At 45.8% G+C, this 22,313-nt stretch overlaps 1 protein-coding gene across 1 annotated transcript in view; it reads left to right on the forward strand.

Moving 5' to 3' along the window:
- Positions 1-352: 352 nt before the first annotated feature.
- The window catches only part of MINPP1 (multiple inositol-polyphosphate phosphatase 1), a 41,624-nt gene continuing 19,663 nt past the window's right edge, over positions 353-22,313 (forward strand). Inside the window, exons 1-4 of the mRNA XM_031554562.1 lie at positions 353-1,338; positions 11,162-11,344; positions 11,450-11,526; positions 12,290-12,543. Coding sequence (XP_031410422.1) covers positions 11,234-11,344; positions 11,450-11,526; positions 12,290-12,543 — 442 coding nt within the window. The 5' untranslated portion in view covers positions 353-1,338; positions 11,162-11,233. The remainder of the gene's footprint in view (positions 1,339-11,161; positions 11,345-11,449; positions 11,527-12,289; positions 12,544-22,313) is intronic.

The following is a 22,313-nucleotide window of genomic DNA, read 5'->3' on the forward strand; positions in this document are numbered from 1 at the left end:
AATGTTTTTCAGCACAAGTTTGCAGCCAGTCCCCAGCAGGTTGTGGGGTGGGAGGCCTCGAGTTAATATTGGGGGTATTAATTCACTGTCCCCCATTTTTGCTATTGTGCAGCACAGGAAGCAGCCCAGAGCACGCCTTCTGCTGACAGGGGAGGACCTTGCTCACATACTTGCTAGGTTATTTCTGCCTCTTGGGTGGAACGGGTCCAGAGGAATGCCACAAAGATGATCAAAGGGCTGGAGCTCCTCTTCTGTGAAGAAAGGTTGAGGGAGGTGGGTTTGTTCATGCTGGAAAGAGAAGGCTCCAGGGAGACCTCGTTGTGTCCTTCCAGTACTTAAAGGGAGCCTATAAGCAGGAGGGGGGAAAACTTTTTACACAGTCTGATAGTGATAGGACAAAGGGAAACGGTTTTAAACTAAAAGAGCTTCTGTAAAGCAGGCTGAGGGGTCTCCCATTAATGTCCCTGACCTGAGCCCCAGGGAGGCAGCACACTTCCCAACAGGTGGGGTCTGGCTGACATAAGGGGCCCTCCATTCTTCTCAGAAAGGAGTCTCTCTCGTGGCGATTACCTTCTTTCCTTCTTGGTGGAGGAGTCTTGAAGTGTGGAGTCAACTGCCTCGCCATAGACAACCTCCTGGGTGGACCTTCCACAGCATCTGCACCTGTCTTTGGAGTTCCAGAGCCTCAAACCTATGGTGTAAAGGCATCTGGGAAGGCAACATAGGTAGGGAGGGGGGTTCTCCTGTTTCCATTCCTTTCTGTCTCTTAGGTTCCCCTCTCCCTGCCCAATTGCAGCAGGGCAAGGGTTCCACCACTTATTAGAACTGTTATCACACCGCTGCCTTTCTCGCAGATATGGCAGGGAGCTGCTTCACCGGTCCATCTCCTGCTCACACTCCCTGACGTTCCTTAACCTCTCCACACTGCCACCAGGCTGAGCAGGTCATCCAGCTTATGCAGATGGTATTTCTGTCATCGTGCGAGGGCAGCAGCAGACTCAGGCAACCCTCGCATCTAACGATCTGAACAGCCGCGTTTCTGGGTAGCCACGTTCCTTTTAGCAAGAGTTTTCTGTCTAGTGGAGACCACGGCTGGATCTGTAGGCTGGGAAGCAGCGGACCGGTGAACCGCTGTGCCGAGAGGTGAGCGCTACTCCGACTTCTTGCGCGCACTGCCGCGTCGTCTGCCCGCGCCTCTCGCTGCGCTGCCCAGCGGCCGCTCTTGGAATTGCAGGGGTTCACTCCGCTACTTCCCGACCTGCCGCGCCGGAGCCGCTGCCACGTGGAAGAGTTCGCCTGGGGCGGTACGTCTGCCGAAGCCTAACGTGGGGTCCGAAGGTGAGCTCGGGGAGGGCAGGGAACTCCCGTGGAGCAGAAGGGCAAAAGCTCCCTGCATCCTGGTTTTCGGTATGTATACAGACTGTGAAAATGGCTCAAAACTTTAAGTAAAACCGGAAATGCATAACAGAAACAGGACAGTAGCAACCATTTCCTCATCTAAAGATAAAAAAGAAGGAAAATAAAAAATGTGCGCAAAAGACAGTTAAAAGATTTGCTTTGTGATAAGGTCTGTGGAAAGCAGCCATGCATTCCCACAAAGCGTGTGACTTATCAGAATGGCGCTGTGGCTTGGTCCCTGGCATTAGTTCATGGAGCAGATTGGTTTCCAAAAGGGAAGATGGTATTTTGCCATCCACATACATGGCCTGGCATGGGTCAGCTGGGCCTGGGCTGCAGCTTGTACCCCAGCCTCTCCACCACATCCTTCTGCAGCAAGTGCCAGCATGCTTGGGCAGGTCCAGCAACAAAGGGCTCTGCAGCAGCCCCAGAGCCAGTACTACAGAACGGTTAAAGCTAAATTACCTCAGCTGGACTGCGAGCAGGAGCTGGAAGAGAAGGAAAACCACACGGTACAAAACCGGCTCCAGCAGGATTGGATTTCACAGCAGAAGTCACACAGCTCCAGCTTTGGAGCGTCAGGGAGCTGCAAGGACAGGTGTGGCAGTTTCTTCCCAGTCAGCTCCCAGCTTTCAAGTGTGGAGGAAATGAGACGGTGGATGCTCCTCTCATGCCTCTTGAAGCTTACACAGATGCAGGGCTGCCCACCTGTGCTGGGCCAAGGGGTGCCCTGTGCTGCTGAGCTCAAGAACATGCCACTTCTCTGATGTGGGAGGAACAGGAGCATAACCATTTCCAGGAGGCTCCGAGTCATGCTCATCTGTGTTTTTCTGTGAGCCCAGAAATTCTGCGGTCATGTAATGACAGCTCTCCTTACTGCTCAGTTGCAGGATCTGATCCTGGAGGCTTCCATGGTTTCACCCAGTATTTATTCATCCCCCCACATGAATTTTGGGATTATCCATTTCAAAACACTTTGTGTTTTCTGTCCTCCTGTGGCCCTGGCACCCAAGGATGGCATCAATTGCTTGCTTAGGCTGGATTTTCTGTTTTACCTGCCGGGGCCTTTCAGGCAAATCTAAAGAAAGATATCTGTAGTTAAAAGAAAATAATTCTTGTTTCTAGTGAGTGCAGCTTGGGTAGCAGGAATAATGTCAGTACGGGTTTGTACTAAGAGGGTTTAACAGTTACCATTTCCTTTTAATGTTTAACTCATGCCCTAAAGCTGATTAGTGATTTGTGACCTGTACCACTATGCAAGCTCTACTCCGTAAATTACAATAAGATTCACAAACCCAACCTTCCTTTGCAGGTATTGTGAACAATAGTTTTACTCTGTCTAGAGACTTCCAGAGACCCCTTCAAGCCCCTCACTATTGTCAAGCATGGGAGAGAGCCTAACCTCTGCGAGCTGCTGTTATTGTGGCTCTGACCTTCTCCTGGGGCTGCGAGTGCCTCTCAGGGGGGCTGTTAAGCAGACAGTTTTGCTGGGAGAATGCAGGCACTGGAGCAGCTCTCACCAATGCAGGGGTAGTTTTGTCCTGGAGCCCCACTGGACACATCAACCTTATTAACTGCAGGATGCACGAGTGATAGGACAGGGGCTGAACACTGAATGTGTTTGTTCTGCAAATTGGGCTAATGTTGTGAAGACCATAAAAGAGGGTATATATCATGTTTGGCCTCTTGCTGGTAGTCAAGATTGCAGTGTGTTACATTTCCCTGAAATTACATTAGCTCAGATCAAATTTTGTGGTAACTTACAGCAAGGAAAGCTTTCCGTTTCATTAATAATGGTCACCTTCTTTTTAAGATTCGATATAGTAAGTTGTAAAACCACTTCTCTTCATTGGGGTGAGATGGTAGGAACAACTAAAGCTGAATCCCTTCTGGTCGACCAAGGCAGAGACTTGCTCCTCCAAGCAGCCTGTCAGCCAGCAAAGCACGAGGCTGAACCGAGGTTGTGGACAAAAATGCAAATCACAGAGATGGCACTGTGAGAGATCACCTAAAGCTCAGGTCAACTGATCAGCCCCGGCCTAAAATAAGCAGTGGGGTTACATGTGGGTGGGTTGCATGCATCAGCCCTGCACGATCAGCTGGGGAGCGGGGATGGGGGAATCACGTGGTGGTACCAAGTGCTGCTGCAAGTACGTGTGCTTCACCATCAGTCATTTTCTCTGCTGCACTCGCCTTGCTGCAGCACTGCTCTCGTGACATCAGTTGCACCACAGTCGCAGGCTAGGAGCAGTTATTTCTACAGCAGTCATTTGATTTCAGAGCTTCACCAGGTGTGATGTCACTCCCGTATGCGCATCCTTGATGCAATAGCAGTACATTAGACATGGCAAATCATAAGTATAGTTGTTTCTTCCTTGCTTGCTTCCTTCTCCATTACTGTACAATGACAAACTAGATTTTCTTCTTGCACCGTACAGCACAGATTCTTGCTGTACAGGAGCCTGACTCACTCTATGCACATAAGAGGATATATCCTACAGATTTCTTTCCTTTTTAAAAGCCAGGAGGGGTGTCAGTTCTCCCAACAGGTCTTTCTGAAGGCAAAGGATGATTGCCAGGTGACCTGGTCACCTTATATCCCATGGTATTTTTGAAGCAGGAAGGATGTTTGATGTAAGTTTTGTGAGAATAGTTCATATTTGTATGTGCACAAACACAGATGTAATTTGGTTGGAACGCACAGGACATTTAGAAGCAGAAATGTCATTATCCTAGCAGTAATTCAGGACTATTAGAGCAAAGCTTTAATGAGTAAGACTATATTAGCATAACAGAGTTAATTTCAGTAAAGTAAAAGATGCTGATTAAAGAGCACTTTTCTCTACAGAAGACCTGCTAACTTTGATATGCAGCAACACCAGTAGCGTCTGATTTGTGGAACCCTTCACCTGCTCACTGAATCAAAGAGAGAAAAGGAGGTTTTGCCTCTTGCAAGACTGGCCCTGTGCAACAGTGCTTCACAGAGCAAAGAGCACAGACTGCCCTTCGTGTGCACATGGCTACCTACACTTGGACCAATCCTTTACGTGTGTAAATAGCAATCACTGCAATAATGAAATAAGCAACTAGATAAGAAGCTTTATGGGAGGTACGTGTGTTTTTCAGTAGGCATGGCTCTACCATTTGCTGAAGCAGAGCGCAGTGCATCCTCACTGCACAGGCCTGGCATTGAAAGCTTGTTGGGGTAGGATTTGACCACCTGTAGTCCAAATGCAGTCTTTGCTGTGTTTCTTTTCTTTTGCTGCAGGGCTAGGAGGGCAGAGGCTAAAGCCATGGGTGAAAATGCACAGCTCTTCTGGCCGATGTGACAAAACCCCAGCTGGAAGAATCACAAGGGCTCAGACCTGCTGTTACAGAGATGTGCCCAGACCCAGGGACCTCTCATACACTTCTTCCTTTACTGAGTTGTAGAAACAGTGACATGTATTATGGCAGCAGCAGCCAGCTGTGAGGGCAAGGCAAGGAGCAGCCACAGAGCTGTAACTGAGAGCAGGGACACCGCTGTTCCTCCTTCCCTTCTCCACCCCAAACCCACAATGTCACAAGTTTAATTTTACTACAGGCTCTGCCCCAGTGCTGTTACCACGGAGTATTTTTGATATGCATCTGCAAAAGCATCATTTGTGTTCGTCCTTTGCAAAGAAACGTTGCTGCAGGCAACGGCAGTCAGGGCAGTATTGCTTGTATCTCTGTAAAATATCAGTTGATCAGACAGTTCATTCTGCATAGATCACTTAAGGTTTGGACCAGTGTCATGCATGAAACAGTGTTTTTCTCAGGATCAAAGTGTCACCACAGTGCTGGATCTCATGGGGTCCCAGTCTACCTCCTGCTTCCAGGTGTCAGTGACAGTGCTCCGGCCCTGACCTATTTGGTATCAGCAAACAAAGCAGAAGACACATCCTTTCTTTTGGAAAAAGCTGAAACTTTCCCCTTTCCTGAATCTGTTCGTTTGAGAAGCTTGTGGGTTCTGGCCAGGCACTCCTGCAAGGTCTCCATGTCGTAATGCTCCTTCTCAGCTGACACCCCATTCATCTCTTTGGGAAGCGTGGCTCAGAATTATTGCACTGTACACAGAATTATACTGAAATATGAATACAGAATTATGAATCACCACACATTTCTTAGGGTTGGCCTGCTTTGCTGATGCCTTGCATTCAAGTACAAGGACATCAGTAGCCACTCTGCCATCATGACTGCCCTTGTCTATTTCTAGGCTCTCCCAGAAACTCCTTATATGACCTTTAGAAAACAGCTTAGACCAGATCCCTTCCTCCTTGCATTGTAAAATAGAGCTGTGTATGGATATTGTGGCCACTTCTATGGAGAGCAGAGAACAAACCAATGCGATTTTGCTGACTCTTAATGTCTCCTTTCTGTCTCCAAAAATACCTTGTGTTTTTTTGATTCTGAATCGTTTAAAAACGGACAGTTTGTTTGTCTGGGTGATACACACACATTGAGTTGATGCAGGAATGGCTGTACTGGGCCAGCTGTGAAGTCCCATACGTCTCCACCAGCGTGAACCTGCTGCACTAAGAGTTCCGCTGTGCTGGGCACGGTGCTGCAGGCTTCTCTGCATCTAAGGTTTGCTTTGTGCTTAACAGCCCATGATTATTTTTGGCTAAAACTAAAGTGCTCTGAGGTCCAGGAAGAAAAAACCATCATTCTGTGCCAAGAAGGAGTGCTGACTTTCTGTGTCAGTTCAAAGTTATTCTTGGTAATGAATTAGTCCTTGTTCAGACCACACATACTTTAATGGGCTCCTCGACTCTGCCTCGCTCACAGCAGCCTCAGGACCAAGTGCCAGTGTGCACACAGGAGTCAAGCACTGCAGCACAGTGTTTCTTCTGGGAAATAAATTCTACCGATGCTGCAGACTTAACTGGAAGGAGGTCTTCAATGCTAGCTGACATCAAAGCTGTTGCAGAGTGTCTTTTGGATGCAGACTACAAAGGGGCTTAAAATCAATCTTCTGGCAGGATGATAGTTTCAAATGCAATCAATCGTCACTTCAAGTTAAATAAACAACTTGTGAGAACGTGTTTGTGCATCAGCAGGGAGACCTCTGATGGCCTCAGACACTACAGAAGCATACTGAGGCTGCTGCCAGCAGCTTTGTTGTGAGCAGAAGAGCTCTAGCAGGATCTGTAATTGCACAGGCTACAGGAGTTTTCTTCTGTATGTACTTCGATGAGAGTGAAAGCACGCCAACAACAGAGGGAGCAGGCTGGCTTAAAAACTGTCCACGAGATAACCAACAGCTTTGTCTGCCCACCTCCTTTTCAGATATAACACAAGCATTGATGTTGCAATGGAATTTTACCTTATGGAAAGTTTAAAGGTAATTTGGGAGCTCAGGGGTGATGTAAGGAAGGAAGGCAGAAGTCACCCTCACCAGTGAAACTTGTTTTGTAGATTTGCTCTGCATAAAAAGACAACCTCTGCTTGTAGAGAGAGTTGCCTTTGACGTCAAAGCTTAGCTGGAATTTCTCAGGCCAAAATTACAGGGGAGATAAACCGGAGTTGCTATAAAAGGCACCGGGTGCAACCTTGTCATGGAAGAGGGACTCTTTTAGAGCTAGCAATAAGATCCAGCTGTCACATTTTATTTTAATCTTATTTCTGCTTCATGATTTCCCCAGAATAGACTCACTCAGTGAGAATGTTACATTCATCTTCATTCAGCAAGTGATATTTATACTTTCATACTGGATAGGATTAATTTTCCTATCCAGTTAATGCAGTATGTAATTATTAAATATCTTTGCTGTGCACATAGACATATACTTTCTGTGTCAGAAGGGGACATGACTCACGTAAATTGAGGAATTCTTTTTAGTATGATAAATGGTTATCAGACTCCTTTTTATACTGAATCACTTTGCAAGTGAATGTATTCTATAGCCACAGGTTGTGGGTCTATTGAAGAACAATCTCAAGGCATACATATTAATGGTGTGAAACCATGTGACATCGTATTATATAGAAGAGGTATTGAAACTTGCCAGATTATGGTTTTCAGTACCTTATAGCTAATATAAGGTAATATAGTAAGTACTATAAGTACTATAAGCAATATATACTTAGCAGTAGTTCTATACTAATATGTATCTTAGGTATATCTAACGCTATGTATCAGATCTAGCCAGAATTCAATAGGTCTCATTTCACATCTGCATATGAAAAAGTGCAGTCAGTGCCTTAGCAAAAGGAGATGCAGTGACAAATACTTCATTGAATAATAAAATTGTTTGAGTTGGAAGAGATCTTTAAAGGTCACCTAGTCCAACTGCCCTGCAATGAATAGAGATATACACAGCTCCATCAGGTTCTCAGGCTGGACAGGGCTCTGACCTCGAACATCTCCAGAGATGGGACGTGCACCACATCTCTGCACAACCTGTCCCAGTGCCTCACCATCCTCACTGTAAAAAACTTTTTCCTCATATCTAAGCTAAATTTCCCTTCTTTTAGTTTGAAACCATTTCCCCTTGTCCTATCACACAGACCCTGCTGAAGAGTCTGTCTCCTACTTTCCTGTAGCTCCCTTTTAGATACCGACAGGCTGTTTTCAGGCCTCCCCAGAACCTTCTCTTCTCCAGGCTGTGCAGCCCCAGCTCTCTCAGCCTGTCTTCATAGGAGAGGTGTTCCATCCCTTGGATCATTTTTGTGGCCTTCCTCTGGATGCACTCCAACAGCTCCACGTCTCTCCTGCACTGAGGACTCCACATCCGGCCACAGTGCTCCAGGTGAGGCCTCACCAGCACAGAGCAGAGGGGCAGGATCACCTCCCTCACCCTGCTGCCCATGCTGCTTTGGACACAGTTGGCTGGCTGAACTGCGAGGGCATGCTACTGGCTCACATTCAGCTGTCATCCAACAGTACCTCCAAGCCCTTTTTGGCAGGGCTGTACTCCATCCTTTTCTCCCCCAGCTTTTACTGATCGAAGGCGTTGCCACCATCCTCGTGCAAGATGGATTAGTTGAACCTCGTGGGGTTCTCCCAGGCCCACTGCTCAGCCTGTCTAGGTTAAGTAAATTATTATCTTGGCGTTTTAAATAGGTTTATACAAACTCAGTATGCAGCCATGAGCTTTTGATGTATCCAACACAAAAGTGAATTCCAGTGAGAAAAGTCTGCATAAGGAAAAGATTTTACCCCAGCATGAGTGAAGGAAACACAGATGTTCAATCAGGAAAAATGTGGGGAAAGGCAAAAGAGCTAGGAACTCCTGTTCTGCAGAGTATCATATCCCCAGTCATAAGAGCAATGACCTAAAAGTGGGACCTTACTGGTTGTGACACTGAAGCCTGACTCTGAGCCTAACACAAAATATGGCCAAACTTCATGGATTTCAGTTGAAATGTAGTCATACAAGTAATCCCTAAAAGAAGAAAAATGATTGTAACTGTGCTATCAAGTAACTGTTCACCATGTAGAGATTCACAAAGCTTTCTTTCCCCAACCACTTCAATAACAACAAAGAAAAACTTTCCTGGAATGTTATTTTGCCCTGCATGCAGAGTGAGAAAGAATGGAATTTCACTGTCTTCTCCTGTTTCATTTTTTATTCATTTATCTTGAAAAAATTATATTTTTTTAAGGCCACCAGTGTTTCAGCCCTGGCATTTTAGACTCATTTTTCTTTCTTTTCTTTTGAATTTGAATGGATTCTTCTTATACAAATAGAATAGGATGATTTCCATGGCTTTCATCACTGAACTCAGAAAGCATTCCTGACATGGGACATGTTAGCACTGTTTCGTAAGCCCCACGTCCTGGGCAGTTATTGTACTGTGTAGCACTTTTCAACCCCGAATAAAGAGAAGTAAATGAATAACCTTAATGAACAGTAAATCCAATTTTCAGCTCCCTTCTCCTTTATCCAAGATAAAAGTGTTACTGGCATGATCTAATTTCGACGGAAAAGCAGACAAAAGTTTCTAATTTGTTATGATGGACTTCAGCTGGGAAGTTCAGGATTTTCTAGACAAAAGGCCGGGACTCAGTTAACCACAGCTGAATGCCTCTTTCTATTCATTATTCCTTTTGTTGCACTGCTAAGGGTGCTAAAAGAAAAGCCCTGATGACCAATGTGCCGGCTCATTTGTGTTATTGAAATACACACTTTGAAATGCAGCGAGGATCAACTGAGCTGTGGGCAAAGCTGCCAGACAAATCAGCATTTTTCCTCTGAAGAGCTCTGCTTGCCATCAGTCTCAGCCTGGTTTTGGGTGGAGCTGAACATTTCCAAAAATATGCGTGGATTACATCATTTGTTTGCAACCCATGCTACCTGGAAAACATCAAAATATCTAAATACACATGTAATAGAACTAAACAGACAATGAGTGCAGAAAACAGATTTGCAGTTTGAGTGTGAGTTAGGAAACAGATGTATAGAATCATATCATGGGATGGCCTGGGCTGCAAAAGCCCACAGTGCTCATCCAGACCCTGCTATGTGCAGGGTCGCCAGCAAGCAGCCCAGGCTGCCCAGAGCCACATCCAGCCTGGCCTTGAATGCCTCCAGGGATGGGGCATCCACAGCCTCCTTGGGCAACCTGTGAACAGTGCCTCACCACCCTCTGTGTGAAAAACTTCCTCCTAATATCTAACTAAGCCTCCCCTGTCTCAGTATAAAACCATTCCCCCTTGTCCTATCACACTATCCACCCTCATAAACATCCATTGCTCCTCCTGTTTATACGCTCCCTTCAAATACTGGAAGGCCACAATGAGGTCTCCCTGGAGCCTTCTCTTCTCCAAGCCCAGTTCCCTCAGCCTTTCCTCACAGCAGAGCTGCTCCAGCCCTCTGACCATCTCAGTGCCCTGCTCTGGACCCGCTCCAAGAGCTCCACGTCCTTCCTGTGCTGGGGGCCCCAGGCCCGGACGCAGCACTGCAGATGGAGCCTCACAAGAGCCGAGTAGAGGGGGACAATCACCTCCCTCTCCCTGCTGGCCACCCCTTTTTTAATGCAGTCCAGATCACAGTTGCCCTTCCGGGCTGCAAACACACACTGCTGGCTCATGTCCAGCTTCTCGTCCACCAGGACCCCCAAGTCCTTCTCCACAGGGCTGCTCTCAAGGAGATCTTCCCCCAGTCTGTACAAATACCTGGGATCGCCCTGACACAAATGCAACACCCTGCACTTGGCCTCCTTGAGCTTCATTAGGTTCACATGGGCCCACTTTTCCAGCCTGTCCAGGTCCCTCTGGATGGCTTCCCTTCCTTCCAATGTATCGACTGCGCCACTCAGCTTGGTGCCATCTGCAAACTTGCTGAGGGTGCACTCGATGCTATCATCTGTCATTGATGAAGATGTTGAAGAGCACCAGTCCCAAGACGGACCCCTGAGGGACACCAGGACACCACTTGTGACCGGCCTGCACCCTGATACAGAATCATTGATCACAGCCCTTTGGCTGCAACCAGCCAACCAATTCTTAATCCACCAAACAATGCATCCTTCAAATTCACACCTCTCTAGTTCAGAGAGAAGGATGCAGTGAGGGACCATGTCAAAGGCCTTGCAGACATCCAGGCAGATGACATGTGTCACTCTTTCCCCGTCCACTGATGCCATTACTCCATCATAGAAGACCACCAGCGTGGTCAGGCACGATCTGCCCTTAATGAAGCCATGCTGGCTGTCTCGAATCACCTCTTAAGCTCATAGCGTTCTTCTCCACTGAAAACCCCAATTCACATACCCATCTCATTCTCCTCTTCCCTAGTGCCTATCTCCTCCTGATGATCTGCCCACCAGTCCAGCAGCTGCTTCCCCATGCCCTGGGGACAGGCTGGGAATGTTCTTTCCCACCCTGCATCCACATAACTTGGTCCCAGTTGCCTTGCAGTGTAAGAAGAGGTTTGTGGAGCTGACAGACACTGTCAGAGAAAAGGCAAAAATCCACAAGGTACGGAGGGTGGGAGGGAGAGAATGGAGAGCAGCGCATTTATGGAGGAAGCCCCCTGCAAGCAGGCATGGGGCGGGCTCTTGACTGGACCCTTTTCTTGTCCAGGCACCGAGGGAGGAGGTGGAGGTGGAGATGAAGAACTTCCAAAAGGCACGAGAGAACACCGAGAGGCGCACTGCCCCGTAAGTGAGGCCCCAGCACAGTCCAGACCCAAGGCAGAGGGGAGTGGGATCCCAATCAGCCCCCAGGCATCTGTGCTGCCGGCTGGAGTTCGGGAAGGCCAGGTCTGTGCAGGGCTGGCACCAAGGCAGCCGGGCAGCCGCTTCAGGTCCCTGTGGCCACCTTGGGGGGGAAGAGATCCTGGTGCCAGCCGGGGCCTCTTCTCACACAACAAACTCCCAGTGTCTGTAACAGGAGGAAGGTGACACGCAGGGAAGAGCATATCCCTGCAAGAGACAGTGGCTTTGCGGCTGGTAAGACAGAAAGCCCCGCTGTGGCCTTGGGGAGGGAAGGGTCACCTCAGGGCCACAGCAGGGGATATGGACCTACTTGTGTGTGTGGGGACGAAGGAGGGGTTCTGAGTGTGCAAGCCTTCAGACCTCCCAACATGTGTCCCTGCTTTGCCTTGTCCTCTAGGATAAGCAGACGGCAGGACAGAGATGTCCACTCATGACCTGGCTGCGGTGAATTGCCCTGGGGTCCAAGGACAACCAGGCAGCTTTTGATTTTTTGGGGATTTCAATGCTTCAGTACTTCTTAGTGTCCTGGGTGGGGAGAGCAGGTGGGTGGGTACTGGGGGGGGATTCTGGCAGCTCAGCAGAGAGGTACGACAGATTCGGTTGCTCCCTGTATGGCACAGGTCTGTGGGGCAGTTTGGAGTGGTTGGTTGGAAAACGCTGAGACAAATGTGCCCCAGGTCTGACTGAACTTTCTTCTGTTGCTCAGGAGGTTTCTGCTGTTCTTGGGCCTGCTGCAGCTTGTCTTCTTCATCCTGGTCCTGCCTGCAGAGGGACATCCTCCACAGGATCCTGCCTGCAGAGCTGGCGACTGCCCTTGGCAGCCATCCACCAAAACCTGCTCTTTTCTCACCCCAGAACGCACTGCAGCCCTTCATCGTGGCACCATTGGGTTTGCACAGGCATTAAGCGTGCCTGCCTTGTCACCAATAACATCAATAAAATCCATCCCAATGCCAAAATGTCTCATTTGTGCATGAGAAGCGTTAGTGTGTAGGACCTCATTGATCATCTGAGGCAACACTGAGTCAGCCATGGAGCACAGGTGACGGCAATTCAGCTGTGTGACAGGAAGGGCTGGAGCCTGGCTGCACCTCTCCCAGACCCCATTTAAGGGCTGACTGACTCTGAGGAGGGATATCTTCCTGGACATCGCTCCCTTTGGGAGCCTGGAACGTGAATGAGCATTTTCATTTATTTTCAATTATCCCTTTCCACAGTGATAATCTTTCTAGCTATAATATCTGTAGATACCAGCCTAACTACACCACTCTGTATGTGGTGTAGTTCTCTCTTGTAGTTCTCTCTCCTTGCTCACCCCCTTTTTTAATGCAGCCCAGAACAAACTTGGCTTTCCAAGCTGCAAGCACGCACTGCTGGCTCATGTCCAGCTTCTCATCCACCAGGACCCCCAAGTCCCTCTCTTCGGGGCTACTCTCAATGATATCCTTCTCCAGTTTGTATAATACCTGGGATCGCCCCGAGCCAAATGCAGCACCCTGCACTTAACCTTATTGATGAGTTTCATCAAGAACAAATACAAAATAAAAATGTGATATTTGATTAAATTAGATCAATTTTTCATGCTTTAAAACCTAACTAAATATTTACTTAATTTTACTATGAAAACCCTACTTACAGATACATGGGTTTTTATTTATAAAACAATGCCTGTTACTTAAAGACACCAAGTCTCAGTTAGGAAGCACTGGGCTATGTGGGAAGTATCCACAGAGCCAGAAGAGCTTTTCTTCGATAGTATTCCTTTACCTTCACTTATTATGATCAGTCTTGTCTAGAAGAGGGTGAAAGGAAATACTGAGCACTGGAAAATTACTTGAAAAAACAAACTGTTATGAAATCCTAAAATTAGTAATGAGCTTGCTTTCTTTTAATTGTGACAAATGGTCCCCTTCTCTTCCTTTCCTCACGAAACAAACCCACAGAACATTAAGGTCAAAGCACTATATATTAGAAAAAAAACCCACTGAATTTCTTAATCATTAATTTTTTCAATTGTTCTCTGAAGAAATTGCACCAAAATTAACAATGATGTTTTATATTACTTGATTTTTCCTCTTCTTCATGCTTCATTAAGTACATATAAACAGTGTGCTTTATTAGAAAACAAACAAAAAAGAAAACAGTAAAACCTGCTGAGTTTCCAAGAGCACTTTATACCACAGCATTATTGGTTTCTGCAATGCTTCACATAGAAAAGAGTCACAGTTTATGAAAAAGGCCCCAGAGGTTACCACTGTGATTAATATCATCAGCTCCTTAAAAATCGTAATAAGCTCTAAACCACCTCTGCCTAAAAATAATGGAGAAAGGCCAATAAGCTACAAAGGTAGAAAAATGACTTACAAAAGAGACCAAGCAATTCCCACAGCTTCCTCTTTATAAGTAAAATAGAAGTTGAGCAAACAGGTTCTGAAACGTGTGTTAAAAAATAGCACACCAAAAAAATAATAGTTGATCACATCTGCCTATATATAGATGCCCTATTAATACATTTAATGAAGAGCAAACGCCAAACAGAACACCTGTTTTTCCATCTAAAAAAAAACAGAGCAATAGTTAGGAAGACAGAAGCCACAAAAAGCAACGTGTGAGCTTATGCAGGCGTTAATGCTAATGCAGACAGAAGACCCAGCCATGTTGACTGTTAAGTGAAATGCCACATTACCCAAAACTGTTCAAAGACTCTCACAAGGCCAGTAAGGCTATCCAAATGCCAGCAGCAACCAGGTGAACCCAGCAAAGGCAGCTGTAAAAATGAGCTTTCTTTGGATGCTCAGCCCTTTGAAGTAATCAGGGCTTCACGGGGCCAGAAGGGGCTTTATTTATATTGTATTACTATAGCAGAGATGGTACAAACACAGAATCTGCCTTTGTCCTTCTCCTAAGTAACATATGCAACTCCCTGGACCACCCTGGCCTCTCCCTTTACTGCCACATTAAGGCCTGGTTCATCTTCATCTCTTGATTGAATATGAGACCCACTGTATGGCAAAAAGAAGGCAAAGACAGTGACTCGAAATGGGATACAGGCACTGTGGAGCAACAACAAGTATTAAAAAAGGAAAACTAGCTCATCCTTCCAACAACCAGCAACAGCTCAACAGAAGCACAACCTCTATCCAGAGAGATGCTGCCCCCACAACTGCTAACCCTTAAATGAGGGTGAGGAGGGGTGGATCCAAGCTGCAGCCCTTCTGGTCACTCAGGTGCACTGCTTGTACCTGGGTTAGCCATGCCTTCTCACCTGGTGCTCAACCATTGGTTCATGCTGTGACCTGGCAATTCTGCTGTACCCAATTAATTTGCAGACTTTCCAAAAGAGCTTGCTTGATAGCTTCCCCAAAGTGCCTAACCCAAAATACTTTGGAAATGTGCTGTATGCCATCCACCAGGTATATCAGCAGCTGACACAGCCATCTTTACTACCAGTACTCTGATGTACTTCTAGCAGTGCTGCAGATTCAGGGAGTGCAGAGCGAGTATCTGGCTTTTTTCTAACTCTGAAATGGGATAGGAATTAATTTGCTTCTCCTCTTGGATGAGGGCACTGGCAAGCGTAATAATCTCTCTGCCTTGTCATCCCTCAAGTGTAAAAGTGAAGAAATCTGAACAAAATAGAGCAGCAAAGAGCATTCTGAGAAAAATGAAAAGTGAGCCAGCAGTGAGTTGTTATCTCCTGTGGGGAAAAAAAAAGTGGGCAAAGTTTACTACTCTACGTAAGAAAGAGATTTTGAATAGAATTTAAATTGCTTCCAAGAAGGAGGATTAGAGGCCATGAGAAATGTCTGTAAAACAGCAGCCTTCTTCAGGTTTTTCTTATGATAGCATTGATGATCAATGCTTTTTTAAAGAAAAGAGAATCTATGAGAAAGAATAGAAAAGGTAGGAGGAATTTAACATGCATATCATAAGGACAATTTGATACCTCTGGATTGGGAAAAGTGCTGCTGGACTATGTTTTATTTACTGAATCTATCAAAAAGGTGGATTGAAAATGAAGAAAATCTTAGGTGATGGCTGTAATTTTAGAAACCTGCTGACCAACCATGACTATACATCTGCAGGGTACGTTGGCAAACTGCCTCTCTTCTGTTCATCCTGGCTGATTTAATGCAATGTGGCTTTGAATGCAGCATAGGACAGTTGGATTGGTTTCACATCAACTCCTGACGCTGAATTTTTCTAAAGCTCTTTCAAAGCTCTTCTGTCTCTCTTTTCATGCGGGGATGAATGGCACTGGTCAGGGAAAGTCACACTCCCACTGTAACATCCTGCTGCCTTGGGCGAGAAGCCTCATTGTAAAAGCATGCTGTAGGCTTGAACCTGCTGCTGCTCTCTGGCAAGAAGCAGAGCGGTATCAGGCCAAGCGCCTCATTCATCTCACCAAGCTTGATAACTTTATCCCGAGCTTAGCCAGGTCTTCTATGTATGGAAGACTGTTCCCAAAGCCAGCCCTTCCCAATAAGAAACCTCCTGACACGCAGCCCTCATTTACTCATGTCCTGTTTACATCCATGCAGCAACCTCTCCCATGATGTACACCGTGCCAGCGGTGACTGTGGATGGCCAGCACTCATTGTGCCGCTTTCCAGATGCAATCACAGCAATACCTGCTGTGGGTAGCATTAATCTTTCCCCATCTGTACTGCAGCTGTTTCCTCTGACCTCCCTTAAATGTGTACTTGCCGTTACATAGAGATGCCACACGGATGGCTCACAGTTGCCTGGAAATTATCTGGCCTGTTTTTGCTTTCCTCCTCTTTCATTAGTTTGAGCTGATGGTTTGCAGCAGAAATCCCTGTTGTTTGTTACAAGAGGTAAATTTCAGCCCACCTCCAACAGGTTTTCTCCGTTGCTGGCTTAATGCTAAGCTTTGTGCCTTAGCACGAACTGTTAGGTATGCCCCATCCTCATTCTCTCTTCTTTAATATTTACCCTGTATTGTGCTATATGAAAACTAAAATGTTAACATTTTTTCATGTTATTCCATTTTGAATGCATCTTAATTATTCTTCAAAATCTGCCGAAGAACAGACTACAGAGGGCAGAGGAACAAATCTCCTCAAGTTCTGCTGATTTTGCTTGGAATATACTTTTTATGATTCTTCAGCCATCCAAGGCTAAATCCAGTCTGAGATACTACTACAAAAAGTTCCCACTGGATTACACTTGCCAGTTCTTCCACTATTCACTATAATAAGTAGTCCCTTGCCTGGAGCGCATTAAAATCTTTGAGGTTTAGGTTTGTTGGTTTTTTTTTGTTTGTTTTCAGTTTTTGTTGGTTTTATTTGATTGCTTGTTTGTTTGTTTGCTCGCTATTTGGAGAAAATAAAATCCCGCAATTTACCTTTTCCATATATTTAACACACATCTACATTGTGAGTTTTCTCAGTGCGGAAGAAGAAACTTATTATGAATCTTCACTCTTTTGGAAAACTCAGCTTGGTTGGGTTCTGAGGGTTTCTGAATTTATCCCTACATTTTTCAAACTCCAAGCCACTCCATGACCTCTGTGTGTTTGCAGTATGGGAACTGGAAGGGCTTGACGTGCTGCAGGAAGACAACTCACTTAATTATGGGGTTGCCTTCCTGATATAGTTGCCCACAGAGGGTGAAGCTGTAATGGAAGACCAGAAAGTCTGCTTGAAAAGAGGTCAAAGCAGTTAGGAGCCCTAAGGCTTCTATATTTTCTAGGCAAACAAACCATGTGATGTTGAATCTCATGCAGCTATGTCACATCAATCAAGCACTTTAAATAATGTAATGCCAGAAGTGAGAGTCTTGAGCCACGATCCTACGCATGTTATAACACCCAGGGGTTCCAAGAGCACTGTGCTCCCCATTTGTGACCAAACCGGACTGATACCCCAACTGCTGAGCAGCTAACTGAAACAGCAGGGTGGGAAAAGGCCACAAGAACAGAGATATAAACACAGCTAGGGATGTAGGCAAACTGAAGGTTAATCAAGGTCAAGGCTGGATGACTCCACCCTAGTTATAAACCATTAAATGAAGCAGCCTGATGGAGAAGCAGACCTCAGGTTGCTTTGGGAAAAGCCTCTGATCTCAGCCTCAAAGAGATCATGCTGTGAGCAGCTCTAAAGTAGCCAGTGACCTTTGGCAATGGGAACAAGGAACCAGAAAGGCGATCTCCAGAAGAAGCAGCCCAGTCATGATAACTGTTGACAGGCTGCAGTCCTGCGAGCTCTAGACCAGCATGGCATGAAAACTGCAGTGCAGCCAGACGTACGGGGAAGTGGGCACTCTCTCTCCATTAGGGTAGAATGGATGAGATCTGAACTCCACGCTTTCTGTGGAAAGCAATAATTAGCAGTGTATGCGTTGTTCCTTTTCCATTTCTCAGATCGCCAGCCAAAATGTGGCATCAGCTAAGGAAAATCCCATCCCTTTCCATAGGGGTGTGTCTTCATATACACGGAAGATAAGGACTCCCTAAGATAAGAGAAGATGCCTCTAAAGAGCTTAAATTACCAAAAAAAAAAAGCACAGAGGATCTGTCAGTGTCACCAAATGAAAGCAATCTTGCACTTAGAATACAAAAACATGCACCCAAATTGAGCAGTGCTGATGACACAGCTCTGTGCCCAAACATAGATGTGATGCCAACTGGCAGAGGGCTTCTAGATGCCACCATCTCACCCAGCAGCTGCAGAGACACAGCTTTACTTTGGAAGCACAAACACAAACTCGGGAGCCAGTCAAGTTCACTGCTCCCATCTTTGTAAGCATACCTGTTGCTTTGTGACTGTGGGCAACAACAGTTTCTCTAATTCATTCTCCTAAAGTTACAGGTGGCCAGCAGATACTAAGGAATGTCTGGCAGCCAGCAGGAAGAGTTCTTTTCTTTGAGATATGTTCCTCAAAATTAGCGAGAATGAGACGACAGGTTGAACGAGGAAAAAAAGAACACAAAAGACCAACAATGTAATTAATAGCGTTGGTTTTAAAGTACTGTAAAGAAAGGTGGAACGCAGAACCAATCCTCATTTCTACAGCTACAGGCAGTGGATTCTGTATTATTTGAATTATCTGAATGTTTAGACTGGCAATGGGAGCTGCTGCTTCACTCCTAAAAAGAGCAGCTAAGATCTAGTTAAATGGGGACTTATTAAAACATGTTTTCTCTGCCCTTTGGCTGCTAAAGAAATGTGTTATCACTAGTGGTAATTACAGGCCATCAAAGCACTGAGGCACAAGCTGGCTTTATAAGAAAAAAGGTGTTTTCAGAAGAGCTTAGTGCATTAACTTTCCCAGTTGCATTTCAGATATAGCTTGGTTAGAAATTTGATGTGCTTACGCAGAAAATCCATAGGACATTAAGGAAAAGCAAATCATGCAGGTCAGTTCCTTGGCACTGATTTGACTACAGTGTAACTGACCAAAAAAAAAAAAAAGCTAGTGAATGGAAATATAATGTGAATTAACCACTCACAACATCGTCATACTTGAACCTATAGAGAAACAGTGCTAGAAAGATAAAGGACAACAAATGAGGTAGCAGTTTGATGTTGTTCTAAAAGCATTTGGAGCGGGCATAGTTGCAATTTTATTTATTTATTTATGCGCCCTGTTTAAACATAAAAATAGACAAGGGGCATCACAACATTTATGAAGGGTGAAAATGGTGCCTTTGTTGCTGTGGAAACTCTTAGTCCAGAGTTCTGGAATATGAAGTGGAGCTGTTCTCAGGGAAGGAAATCTGAGGAAAATCTTTGAAGCAGAAAAAATGCTATTCTCAGCACCCAGAATGGGGCTGCACTTAACTAACCACAGTTTCTAACTCCCTTGGCCAGTTGGTCTCTGATTCACCATGAAACCATCCGAGCAATGATGTACACATACCTTGACTTGGCTGCATAGGCATTAAGCATCCGAGTCATCTGGTCTTGCTTGATTTCTTAGGGCGGTAAACGCTTTGCACAGAGGTTCTGAAAGAAGCTCAGCTTCGTGTGCAATCATATAAACAACGTTTTCAGCATAGAGCAGCATTTGGAAATTTCCTCTGTGATTCTGTGAGATTTTCAAATAAGCAGCACAGCTCAGCCCAGGGACACAAATGAGTCCCTTAATATCTCAAAAACAAAGAAAGGGAAGGCCTCTCATAGAACAGTTAGGTATCAATAAGATTTTTCCCTATCTTAACAGGTGCATAGGAAAAAATGCTTTGAAACACATCAAAACTACACAACTGATTCATTTAATGCAGTGTTTCCAGAGGGATAGGAGTGACAGGAGCACGTTAGGAATTGTTGTAGGGGGTAACTGTCTTCACTATGAATTCGTGACATAGCATTCCCTTTGCAGAATGGAAACTGCCATCATATATCAGTTTTTATTTAAGCACTCTTGGAATTAACAATTGGTATTTTTGAACTTTGTACATCTGAAGGATTTCCCATCTCTAATGAAAAGCTCTGTGAGTACTCTTTTTCTTACACAGTTGAGCTCATGAGCACACCACCACAATATGCAAAGTCATTTGCCTACTAAAATCAATTACAGATCATTAGAGTGAGTAACTATGTGGAAGACAGAATTTGTCTATTTTTTTTCCTGGTGTTTTGCAAAATATCTACAACAGGCAAGAAAATAACCTACAACAGTATTTTCTGAAAATTGCACTGTAAGTGGCGTCATGTTGATTTTGTCATAAAAGACATGCTGGAAATGACTGGTGTTTAGATATGCCAAATATAAACTGAACAAATCATTTGAAAATATGAGAAAACATTTGTGTTTTTCTCCGTCTGGACCTCTTTTTAAACTGAAATCCAAATTAGTTCTCTGCATCGGTCTTGAAATGCTTACTTACCAATTTAACCCAGCATTGTTGGTAAGCTCCCCGGAATCATTTTTGAGGGATTGTTTGCATCTAAAAGAGCTGTACTAGACAACACACTTGTATTTGTCCCACTGACTTTGATTAGCACTGTGTTACACAGTAGACTGCATTTCTTTTTAATAGCTAGCTATTCACCACACTTTCTCACACAAACATTCATGTCTTCTGTGCTTAAGTCAAGCCCTTTGCAAAACATCGCCGTAGCCACTGAAATGCCCGTGCAAATTGCTAAGTTTGTTTATCTGCTTAATGTGCTACTGGGGAGATCATTTTCTGAGTCACCATAGGACTGTTTGCCCTACTTCAGGTCCTCAGTGTAGCTTCAAGAATCATAGAATCATTAAGGTAGGAAAAGACCACTGAAATCATCTAGTCCAACCATGAACCTGTCACCCATGCCCATCAAAGCATGACCCTACAGATATGGTTCAATATAATAGAGACTGATGTGAAGGATACTGGTATAAAATAATCTTGGGCATGAAAACATTTTACATGAAAACAGTTTTATATATGAGCCAAAAATTGACCATATTCCATGTGGAATTGAAACATACTGTGAGGTATGGCATTCATTTGAATATTTCTGATCTCTGAAGAAAAGACAGAAGTTTAACACAGTGCATGAATACAAGATTTATCTTCCTAGTATATTGTTTGATGTTTACCTGCAAGCAACAGGGATATCAGGAGCTGCATGAGCAATGCAAAGCCCAGATGAGCAGGCTATGAACAGCAAAAAAAACCCAGGTACCAAGCACTGCAACTGAGATGTAACTGCAGAAGCGCAACCAGAATAACCAGGTGCATTACTTCTCAAGTGAGGTTAATTTGCTGACAGGTGACATACTTGCTGCTAGGTTTTAAGAGATCACAAATCCGATCCCTTATTAGGCGAGTCTCCGTGAAACTCAGAATGAAATCCTCACTGTCAACAAATTCTACAACATACCCTGAAGGTTTCCATTACGCTTGGCGAGGACTAACCTTTCACACCAAAGAGGCTCAAGCCAAAGCCTCCATCAACAAGACGATTGACTTTGCAGTACTACCTGTTTCCTTTCCCAGGGCCACTGAGAAACACGGTAATGTGCAGCATCACGGCGAGATGGCCACAGCACAGTGGTTTAACAGAGCTCCCAGAGCTCTAGAACACCTCCTTATCCCCACGCTTCTCTTTCCCCTTTCTCTATCAGCTTTAAAGGCTGTGCCTGCAGTGTTCGCGCCTCTATCTATCCTGGCTAGTACCAGAAGCAGCACAGCCAGCCGGAGGTGATCCATCCCTCTGTACTCAGCCTTGGTGAGGCCGCACCTCAGCGCTGCGTTCAGTGCTGGGCCCCTCACTATAAGAAGGACTGGAGCGTCCAGAGAAGGGCAGCGGAGCTGTGAGGGGTGTCGAGCACATCTTATGGGGAACAGCTGAGGAACTGAGGTGGTACAACCTGGAGCAGAAGAGGCTCAGGGGAACTTTGCTCATGCGGTTTTGCCTTTGCTCAATCTGCTTCACACCCCACTGTGTCAGTCGGGCAGCCTTTCCCATGGGACGCCTCTTTCCGTCCTTTTCCACGCTTTTCTGGGCACATCGTGACGACACCAGCCCCTCACCAGCCGCACCTCCCGCCCAAATCCCCCGAGGAGACAGCTCCGCCCGGAGGGCGGCGAGTCGCGCCCCGCCCCGCTCCGGTCTTCCCCTCAGCTCTCGGGCGGGCGGCGAGGCGCTGGGGCGCGGCTGCCGAGGCGAAGGGAGGCGAGAGGAGCCCGGAGCCAGCAGCCGCTCCTCCTCTTCCTGCATCCGCCGCCATGGCGCCGCGCCGCGCCGCCTGCCTGCTGCCGCTTCTGATAGCGG

This window comes from Meleagris gallopavo, chromosome 8, assembly GCF_000146605.3.
Source record: "Meleagris gallopavo isolate NT-WF06-2002-E0010 breed Aviagen turkey brand Nicholas breeding stock chromosome 8, Turkey_5.1, whole genome shotgun sequence".
NCBI lineage: Eukaryota > Metazoa > Chordata > Aves > Galliformes > Phasianidae > Meleagris > Meleagris gallopavo.